The sequence below is a fragment of the Hyperoodon ampullatus genome (assembly GCF_949752795.1).
Source record: "Hyperoodon ampullatus genome assembly, chromosome: 2".
NCBI classification, from domain to species: domain Eukaryota; kingdom Metazoa; phylum Chordata; class Mammalia; order Artiodactyla; family Ziphiidae; genus Hyperoodon; species Hyperoodon ampullatus.
Window position 1 is genome coordinate 183,772,314 of NC_136915.1, and position 11,301 is coordinate 183,783,614.

Here is an 11,301-nt window from a genome sequence, read left to right on the forward strand (position 1 = left end):
TTTTTTCTTAAAAATTTCTCCACCTCACAAAATTCTCCTGTAAGTAATTCTAACATTTTTTCAGAGTCTCAATACCAAGGAAAATTAATTGAATCAGAGTCCATAATAAAGGAGTAATGACAAAGTCCTATAGGGACTATTTTAATGTCTAAATTGTGCCACCTCTCCTATGCTATATAAATATGTCCTTTCTCTCATCCAGCCAACCTGCAAGACCCACCATTTTACCTTGGGATAAACCACTCAGAAAGGCATTTTGTTTGAGACTGTCAATATGATGCTATTTTATTCCATTTTTTTACTGTTATTTGGAGGACAGCAATAAAGTTGCAGATTCAGTCTTGCTGGGAACCTGTGTTTCTTAAGCTGCTCAAACACAAAAATATGAAAATATTTTAATGCTTTTCGTAAACATACCAAAAAGCATGTAGATTTTCTTTTAGTATTTAGAAATTTTAGATTAACATAAGAGACTTTTGGTGGAGAAAAAAAAAATCTACTTTAGTGTGATTTATATAAGTACCTCAGCGTTCCCCGTATGGCTGTAGGTGTAAACAACCATTGTCTCATTAATCTAAATTTCAGCTTATTTTAAACATCTGTCTTTATTCAATAATTATAAATGTTGTGCTTATGCTTGGGAAACAGGGAATTGGCTTCCCGATAATGGCTGTCATATTTTTTGTAGCTATGTTTCTGTCACATATGAATTCAGGAATATTTATAACACCAGAAAGCCATTGGAAGTGTATTCCCTATCTTCAGGTACATAGCCAAAAAAACCAATATATCATGAGCTAATACTGTAATTATCACATTCAGATCTTTGAAAACCCTAAATAATTGTTCCACTGATTTTTGAAGGTAAGAAAATGACTCACTTAAACTACATATTCTTTATTTTGGAGTGCCAACAGCCTTTTGAGAAATACTGCATCCCCGATACATCTCTGTGGGACTGAATTTAAAGAGGAAAATCTAGGTCACAATTTTAACATTGTCATTGTAAGGCCCCGGCTTTCCCACACTTACACCAAGAGGTTTAGACTAATCTCTAGAATTCTTTCTATTTGGGGAATTCTATGACTCTAGAATTAATTTTATGTCTTTATTGGAAAATTTAGTGAAATATTACTGCCAGCATTTTGGGTAAGATTATAGCACGTGATTCTGTTCTATCCGTTGGTTCTGTTGATTCTTATGTCTAAAATTTGTTTGAAACTATTATCACTGGCCCCAAGGTAATATCCTCACCTTTACATAGTGGAAGATTAAAAGCAGTTTAAGATTAAGAATTGCTTTTAGTCCCATCATTCTCTTTGGCTTAAGTCACAAGGCCTTCAACTCCATAGCTGCCCCTCAGAACGCGACTGCTGCCACCCCAGACCCACCCCCAACCTAGAGCCCTGTGAGCCCAGCCCATGTGAGAATAAATAGAATCTACATATTTAAGTTGAGTTTTCTTTTCTTTTTTTTTTTTTTTTTTCTGTGGTACGCGGGCCTCTCACTGCTGTGGCCTCTCCCGTTGCGGAGCACAGCCTCCGGACATGCAGGCTCAGCGGCCATGGCTCACGGGCCCAGCCGCTCTGTGGCATGTGGGATCCCCCCGGACCGGGGCACGAACCCGTGTCCCCTGCATCGGCAGGCGGACTCTCAACCACTGCGCCACCAGGGAAGCCCAGTTGAGTTTTCTTTTTACTTCCGCATAGTACCTCTGGAGTAATAGCATCTATTGATATAAAGCTGCAACTAATATTTTGGTCATCAATTTTAAATCATCAGTCATTATCCTCATCTCATGACAGTATTTTGTTCTCAAGGACAAATGGTGTATGTGCAGATGTAGTGTAATTTCAAGGGATTAAAAACTCTGTGATTTCTGTCGGGGAATGGAATGGGGGCCGTATTTAATCAGCATATTTGGACCCTCATACAAGTTTAGACTAGTGTTTCTCAATCTTATTTCATTCTCTCTCCTCTTAGGGTAGGCTTTTCCGATACGTTTTTGCTCATAAGTCCCCAATGAAGTATTAATATCACAGATATACAATGCATCTGTTTATGTACTGCGTATATGTGAATTTTACCTAAAAAGAGAGGGATTTTTCTACTCTCCAATTCCAAATGTCACCTCCTTTGAGAATGCATGGTTTATCCACGTAACTGTTTTCTTCTCTGTAAAATGAGGCAGATGAATTTAATAACATCTAACATCTCCTAACTGGCCTAAAATTTTAATCTCAGTTACTTTTAAGAGAGGGTGGTGAGTTTGGTCTTATATTTTGTGTGTGGCTTGGTCGTATATTTTGTGTGGGGGATGTGTGTTTGTGCTAAATTGGTAATATAGAAATATTAACATCTTCACAGATCTAAACAACTAGTATAAAAGTAAAAACACCTCTTCAGTTCTTTAGTATCTACTGGACCCTCAAACAATTTTACTGAAATTTTGAGTTTGCTGATTTGATACTCAGGAGATAGTTTTAGCTATTGGTCAAGAGATTATCCTTTTTTAGAATCTTTCTGTAGACATTTCTGTTTTAGTTTTTAGCCTCTGCTGGGGAATCTCTTTTGATTTCCACAGCATGCCTGTTTGGGTAGACATATCCAGTATCATTTTACAGGTAATGGAAGTGAGCTGATAAAGATGTGTGGCTGCTTTGAGGCAGCGGGTGGGACCCTCAGTCCCTTGCTATCAATAAGCTATTAATATTTCTATTTCACAAATAGCGTGTATACCATGTCTTTAAAAGGGTCAATGAATAAGATGTTAGCCAGTGCAATTTCACATCTGCCACCCTAAATTAGTATTTTAAGTTTAGTTTAGAATTTTGTCCCCAGTTCCTGTATCTTGCTGTCTTCGTGGAGCTATAGTGGTATAAAACCACTCAGGAAAGTGACAAAAAGAATCGAAAACAAAATGTTTACCAGATTATAACATTTTGTAAGAAATGAATATGGATAGGTCCTTTGTGGCAGGTAGAAATTTATTCTTAACTTTTACCCAAACCAGTATCTTATTCTATAAGATAAATAAGAAATCAGAATTATCCCTTTCCATCTCCTAGTCTACTTCTCTTTGGTTTTTGCTCAAATCAGTCATCACTGCTTGAATTATTTTAATTTTATTTTAGATGATATATCTGGGAAGTGGATTGTTTTTCAATTTAATGCAACCCTTACATTTCATGCACACTGTGATATTTCAAAACTTTATGTAGAAAATAAGGCTGGTTCCTGAACGTTTCTTAGCATGCTCAGTGATCACTATGCCTTTATATAACATGGGAAATATTTGCTACAAGTATCTCTGGGCTTCCATCCTGCATTATAAGCACATAAAATCCTCTATAGTTGCTTTACTTCTAGGAGTTGACATAATATAGCACCATTTCATGTATAGGTCTTAAGAAAATGAGCAATCTGTTATAAAAGGTCATTGTCATAGTGCAGAGCATTTAGGATGTTGTGAAAGGTTGAAATATTTACCAGCCAAGCTGGTATCAAGATTCACTTCTTGGGTGTCACTGTCTTTATCACTTCTAGTAACAGGAGTTAGAAAGCTCTAGAAAAGTGTAAGATACTGGAGGGAGAGGGAAGGCCTTGAGTACTTGCAGCATAATAGAAAAGACCTAGAAGGGAACTTATGTGAGGTCAACAGAACAAACAACAATAATTTGGGATTCGAGAGGGAAGCCTGGGGGAAAGAAACTTTGGGCCATGAGGGTTTTCTGTGATTCAACATTTTATATAAATACAGTAGGAGAGTGATTTGTGTGACTGATGTAAATGTAAGAGAAAGCAGACTTGATAGCCAGAGCAAGAAATGAGGAAAACAGTCCTCAAAAAAAAAAAAAAAAAAAAAAATATGTGTCTCAATGGAAAGCTGTAAAATCAGAAGTCCTGTTTTTCTCACCATGGTTAGGCACAAAATCAGAATTATTATGTCTATTTCCAATATTAGAAGTATAACTTCTCTGCATTAGAAAAGACCTAAAAGGTTTTATGATCCAACACCCTACTTGATATATGAACAGCTTCCTTGGTGTTTCTGACAAGTGTTTCTATAGTCTTGATAGGAATTCTGCTCAACTCACTACTTTCTAGAAGGGACCTTTTCATCAAGTTTCTCACTACCTCTCTCTCTAGCTCTCTCACCATTTTAATAAAAACACAGATTAAAACACACACACACATACAAAACGAAACGTGTGACTTAATAAGTATATTAGTTCCTCTAACAAATCACCACATCTTGGTGGCTCTAAACCACGCTTATTTATTCTCCTACAGTTCAGGAGGTCAGTGGTCCATGATCAGTTTCACGAGGTCAATGACAAGGTGTGGACAGGGCCAGTCTCCCTCTGGAGGCTCTAGGGGAGGATCTGATACCTGACCTTCTCCAGCTTCTATTGTGGTGTTCCTTGCATTCCTTGGTTCATGGCGCCTTCCTGCATCTTCAGGGCCAGGCCTGTACCATTTTGCTTCATTGGCAACACTGCCTTCTTCCTTTCCCTCCCTCTTATAAGGACACTTTTGATTTCACTGAAGGCCCACCTGGATAATCTAGGATACTGTCCCCATATCAAGATCCTAAATCACAGCCGGAAAGTCCGTTTTGCCATACAAGGTAACATTTAGGTTGCAGGGTTGGACTATCCAGATATCTTTGGGACCATTTTGCTGCCTATCACCATGAATATATAAGCAAGGTCAAGAAATATAACTTTGTATCTGTCTCAGTCGCTCTGCCTTCCCTTCTCACAAAAGTAACCCCTATCCTGTCCTGACTTTTATAGTCATCACTTCCGTACGTTTTATAATGGTTTTGTTACTAAATGTGTATCCCCAGACATGATAGTTTAATCTTGCCCTCTAAAAAACATTGTTTTCTCCTTATGGATTTTTAAAGTCTCCTTTAATCTAAAAGTTCCTCTTTAAGTTTCTGTGTTCTTATAGTTTATCTATTGCAAAAGCCAGGGCATTTGCCCCGCACAATTCCCCAGAGTCTGGACTTTGCAGTTTATATCCTCTAGGGGCAGCTCATCATGTTTCTCTGCCCTTTGCGTCTTGGGCAAACCAGCAGCTGGATCCAAAGGGCTTAATCAGATTCCGTTTCTAGACCTACAGGTGGGATGCTATTCTTTGGGAGACTATAATGTCTGGTTGTCTCACTTTTTGTGATGTTAGCAGCCATTGGTGTTCATTCCTTAAATCTGTGGTGATTTGTAATTTTAACCTTTCTTTTTTCATTCAGTAGTTGGGATACTTATACACAGAGATGCTTTCTCTCCTCTCTTATTTGGTTACCAGTGATACAGACTGAATGGGAAATGTGGGATAAATGCTTGATTATTTCTGTTTATTCACCAGTTTTCAAGATAAGGCATCGGCACCCTATCTTTTTTTAATGTCATTATAAAGACATGTATTTAAACATAATCAATAGATTTCAATCACTTGTAATTGTAATTCTTTTTGAAGTTTAAACTGTCCCATTTGGGTCAGTGGGAACCTCTTCAGGTCAGCGTCTGGAATCTTTTTGAATGACGTAATAGTTGTAGATACTCTCCTTCGTATTTATTCTGACAAGGTGTTCATATTCATCCTAAATATTTCCTGATTGGGGCCTGGAATCTGATTACAACTTGGGTGCTACTGGTACCGAATACTGCATTCCTGGGTTGGCCATGCTTCCTGAACCCCTTCAGTGGAACAGAGCTAGGAACGCAGACACACACACTATAATCCTGATGGTGTGTGTGTGTGTGTGTGTGTGTGTGTGTGTGTGTGTGTGTGTGTGTCTTTTGGGGATATCTTGTTACTTAGTTTTTTGGTAAGTGTTTTCTATGGATTTTTAATTTTGCCATCTAGTTGCTCTTTTTTTTTTTTTTTTTTTTTGCGGTACACGGGCCTCTCACTGTTGTGGCCTCTCCCGTTGCAGAGCACAGGCTCCAGACGTGCAGGCTCAGTGGCCATGGCTCACGGGCCCAGCCGCTCCGCGGCATGTGGGATCTTCCCGGACCAGGGCACGAACCATGTCCCCTGCATCGGCAGGTGGACTCTCAACCACTGCGCCACCAGGGAAGCCCGCTCTGTTCTTTTATGTGCAGATTTGGAGAGGTTAAAAGTTTTTGCTGCCACCACTGACATCCTCCTGGAATACAGTTTACTGATTTTTAATCAAAACTTTATGATTGGCACCTTTTTGAAAACGTTACGTTTGACCATCTATGTTAATCAAGGGCCATTGTGCCATGGCAGTCAACCAGGGTTCTTCAGTATCTCATCTGATTGTAACTGAGAAGATCACTTTTTTAGACTCCTTATAATTGTATATAAAAATGTGGAGATGCAAATTATCTTTTAGAAAATAGACTTTTGCCCACTTCTCTGTCTTTTTCATCATATTGTGTTTCATTCCTTTGGTGATTAGAGTCACGTCGGCTGTATTGTTACTGCGCCTCTTCATGTAGGCAGCTTACTAACACTAAAGAAAACCAACCTCTGTGTTCCACAGAAAAGGTTACTCTGAGCGTTGGTTTATAATGTGTACCAGATTTGACTCTGAATATGCTTTATTTATGTCTAATATTCAATTCCATCCTCAAAATAAGATTTGGCATCATTGAGAAAATAGTGCCAAGAATGAGCTACAAGTCCTGAAGACAGTTCCTAAACAGAGCGTGGGCATTCTGGAGTAACTTTACCTAATGCCACAGTAATGGATAATTTTACCATAGAGAAGGGCGGTGCTTTATTCCAGGTAAGAAGCAAAAACAAAATCTTCTTTTGCAATGGCTCTAAGTATCACTGAATTTTGCGGCTATTGGTATAAGGATATTTAGCTGTCTTCCCAGAGTAAATGATCTGAGCTAGACATGTCCTTTTAGGGTCATACTTCATGGAGGAAAATATTGGAATTTAACAAAAGGGTTCTATTTTATTATTAGATGTTGAAACTTAATATATGGGTGACACTATACATATCATTGGAACTTTGGTAATCTTTTGGAACCTTGATCATTTTAGAATAGCATTTGTTTGTCTTATTGTCTAGTTGAGTGATTCTCAACCCTGGCTTGACCATAGGATCACCTAGATTTTAAAAAATACTGATGTCCTGCATCCAGCTCCAATTTTCTGATTTAATAGGTCTGGGCTTGGACCCAGAAATCCTAGGTTTTGTTTTTTTTTAACAACTCACTCGGTGTTTTTAATGTTCAGCTTTGCACTGTCTGATTTGTTCATAAACCTGTGATTTCCATTGTTAAGTTTAGCTGGTTCCCATTAGCACAAATACTGGGAAAATTTCGTTTAAAACATAAAGGTAAAAAACCCCAAAACCCAGTACCAACAACAAGAGTTAAATAATTATATAAAGTAATGCCAGTTCTATTGAGCTTTGCATAAATGTATAAATTTAGCCCAAAGAACAAAACAGAGATTAAAGCCACAGAGCCAGAACTTGAACTAGGATCCTTAATGGAGATTAATATTTTCTTCAGCAGTCTGCCAGCTGAATCATGGTCTAATTAAATAGTTCAGATTTAGTGAGTTTGCATTTAAAGTATTAGCAGCTCCGAGAATGGGTAAAGCTAAAATGAGTTAGAATCTTTTCTGTAAATGGGAAGTTAAATTATCATAGTAATTTGATTAAATCATTTTTAAATCTCTCAAGCTAAATCACCACCTTTAAAGAATAGTTTGAAGTCTTAATTGCTGTTTGTGAGCATATCTCTCTGCTATTTGTTCTCGCCTCATTTCCTGTGACATCCTATAATATATCTCCCGCCAGGCAAGAGCAGTGGGGAAGGCAAGACTTGGAGTCGGGGCTGAGGTGACCGTACTTCAAGCATTTAAAGATCTGCCATGTCAAAGAAAGAAATTTATCCTGTATTGTTTCAGTAGTTAGAACCAGGACCAAAGGATGGGAGTTAGAGGCAGATTTGGGAAAATATGAAGAGGACGCTTCTAACAAGTAGTTCTGTCTCTTGTTAAGTAGAATGCTCTCCATGTAACCGGCAATGTCTTTATTAGAAATGTTGTAGAAAAGATTCTTGTTGAAGACGCAAAATTGAATGAGATGAGCTTAAAAGGACGATTTCAGCTCTTTAAAAAAAAAAAGGAAATGCCATGTCCAGTGTTATAAATTCTGGCAACACACTTTGATTCAAAGACACCAGAGTTTAAGCCTACTCTGACACTTACTAGCAGCCACCTGCCTTTCAGGGTTGTTGGGAGATGAATGAGGCAATGTTCATAAAGTGTTTATTGGAGGCCTCACCCAAAACAGGTACTTAAGAAATGGTATATTTATTATATTTATTCTGCTTTTTAAAAAAAATTTTTCTTTATTTTTAAAAAATTTTTGGCCACTCTGTGCAGCATGCAGGGTCTTAGTTCCCTGACCAGGGATCAAACCTGTACCTCCTGCAGTGGAAGCACAGAGTCTTAACCACTGGACGGCCATGGAAGTCCCTATTCTGCTTTTTTTAATCAGTATATTTATTCTGCTTTTTAAAAAATCAATCTGTTTGGAAAACCACTATTTTGTTTTAATTTTGTCTGTAAAGAATGCAGTTCCTTTTTTCCTCATCCATTTCTTCTCCACTGTTTTCACTTATGGAGTGTTAACGTTTAGTCCCCAGATAGGTTGGGTGAGTCCACTTCATCCCGGTTCCCTTATGTACAAAGGTCAATCTTCTGTGTATCTAAGCACTCACCGTTAGTGTGTGTCCATGTCCACCATTTTCCCCTGACAGTATTTAAGTGCAAACATAGAAATAAAAAATATCAGAGCATGTTGTTGTCACCTCCATGACTGTTTTTTTGTCACTTTCATTACCGCCCCCTTAGACAACTTTGGAAATTCCGTGTGCTTGTTTCTAAGAGAAGACACACAGGAAGTGGATGGAATTGCTCTGCTGAAAGGAACCAGATTGCAGGAAAGCCTAGGTAGAAACAGTCCATCGGAAAGGCCAGGGTTCATGTTGGAGAATGTCTGGAGTTCCACTCCAGGACACCACTGTCAATGTTTGCCACCTAGAAGAATTCCTTCTTTTGGCTCCACCAGGCAGGAATTGAGTCTTGAGCAGTAAACCCTTATAGGCAACTATATTCCAGAATATTCAAAACTCTTTTAAAGAAATGTGTTATTAACCACCTCATGTAAATGGTGGTCAATTCACCAATGATATGATGAAACGATTTTAAAATGACAATGTAAAAAAGAAAAAAAAGCAGTAAAGAAAATACGAAGAAGTTTTAAAAACCTTTATTGGTTATAGCCGTTGATCTTTTAAGTACCTTGCTGTAATTTTTTTTATCATATGTTTAGCTACTTGATTTTAAATTACATTTCCTCTCTCTTTTTGGGCATGTGATCTGATATTTGAATGATATGAAAGATTAGGCTAGGTACATATATCTCAGAGCTCTGCATTCTCAGAGAACTAGAATTATTAAACATGAAGAATCCCCTGAAGACGCTGTTATGTGTAATTAACAGATAAACTGTCATCAGAATCAATAAAATGTGCTAAATGATTCAAACTTGTATATAATTAAGTGTCTGTTTTAGAGCTGGAACTGTAACTTTTATTTTTTCCCCACATCTCACATTTCTCGCAAGAAAAATTGTGGCAACCCTGTTAACTCTTTCCTTGCTTGACTGAATTAGATGTTTAAATTAGTCACTTAAGGGCGAAGTTCACCTTCACAAATGTGAAAAGTATTTCAGAATTCATTAATCTAAAGTCTGCAGAGAAGCAGGCTATGCCAGGATGTTTTAATGAACTGTTAAGAGTACACTAAAAATCCTAAAAAGATGAGCAATGTATTGTGATTTCTGTACAGTCTACAACTGAGCATAGTGTTAGATTCGGTGTGTTTACATGGAGTTCTTCAAATTTTGGTTATCAACTTTTTTTTTCCCCTTTTGGGACATATGGGCTTTTTGAGCACAAGGTCTGAATTTTACACAACGTTACAGAGAATAATTTCTTAATAGATGGTCTTTTATAACTAAATGAATGAATAAATACACGAATGAGATAATGAATAAAACAGCCAAGACTGTTATCTGTTAAAGTGTTCACTTGCTCAGTCTCAGGAGGAAAGAAACCCACATGTTTTAAATAAAGGCTTTTTGTAGTAATTCCCATGTTCTAAGCCAGTATTGTAAATTATCTGCTGCAGTGAAATTTAGAAAAATAAAATGGAGATTTTGGAAATGTGAGAGTTTCTGAACAAATCACAGCATAGAGAAGGTCAGTAATGAGATTTAAGTTTCATAACTCGAATCAACATATTTTTTATTATTGTTAATATTGTTTATCTTTTTGGCCTTGTACAGACTCCATGCACATAGAAGATGTTGAAGCCGTTCAGAAGCTTCAGGATGTCTTACATGAGGCCTTACAGGATTATGAGGCCGGCCAGCACATGGAAGACCCTCGCAGGGCTGGTAAGATGCTGATGACGCTGCCGCTCCTGAGGCAGACCTCTACCAAGGCCGTGCAGCATTTCTACAACATCAAACTGGAAGGCAAAGTCCCCATGCACAAACTTTTTTTGGAAATGCTGGAGGCCAAGGTCTGACTAAAAGCTTCCCCGGGCATCCTATCCTGCACGCCGAAAAAGGGAAAAATAAACCCAAGAGTGATGTCAAAAACACTTAGAGTTTAGTTAACAACATCAAAAATCAAGTAAGACTGCACTGATAATTTAGCAGCAAGACTATGAAGCAGCTTTCAGATTCCTCTGTATCCTCCTGATGAGTTTTCTTCTACCTGAATCTCATCTTTTCTCCGATTCTTTTGCTCTGTATTTTTTTTCTCCCGCCCTATTCTCTTTCTTCTTCGTTTCTTGCTTCCTTCATTGCTGGTTCCCCACTCTCTCCTTTCCTTCCTTCCTTCCCTCCCTCCCGCCCTCCTTCCTTTCTTCTTCTACTTTCCTCCCTCTTTTCTCTTTCTTCCCCTTTTAAATTTTAATAGCTCTGGTTATAAGAAAATGTTGCTGCCTTTCCTTTCTTTTTCTTTCCCTCCCTCCCTCCCTCCCTCCCTCCCTCCTTCCTTCCTTCCTTCCTTCCTTTCCTTCTGCTGCTGAACTTTTAAAAGAAGTCTCTAATTGGAGAGTGATGGAAGCCAGCCCTGCCAAAGGATGGAGATCCATAATATGGATACCAGTGAACTTCTTGTGAACCATAACATCCCCAATGACTAAGGAATCAAAGAGAGAGACCCGCGGTACCTAAGAGTACAGTGCAACATACACAAATTGACTGAGTGCAGTATTAGA

General features: G+C 38.1%; 1 protein-coding gene across 4 annotated transcripts in view; it reads left to right on the top strand.

The window, feature by feature from the left end:
* The window catches only part of ESRRG (estrogen related receptor gamma), a gene marked incomplete at both ends in the record, with an annotated part of 491,857 nt that extends 481,255 nt beyond the window's left edge, over positions 1 to 10,602 (top strand). For all 4 annotated transcript variants that reach the window (XM_079727201.1, XM_079727202.1, XM_079727203.1 and 1 more), the window contains one exon: positions 10,358 to 10,602. In XM_079727201.1, coding sequence (XP_079583327.1) covers positions 10,358 to 10,602 — 245 coding nt within the window. The remainder of the gene's footprint in view (positions 1 to 10,357) is intronic.
* Between the last annotated feature and the right edge of the window lie 699 nt (positions 10,603 to 11,301).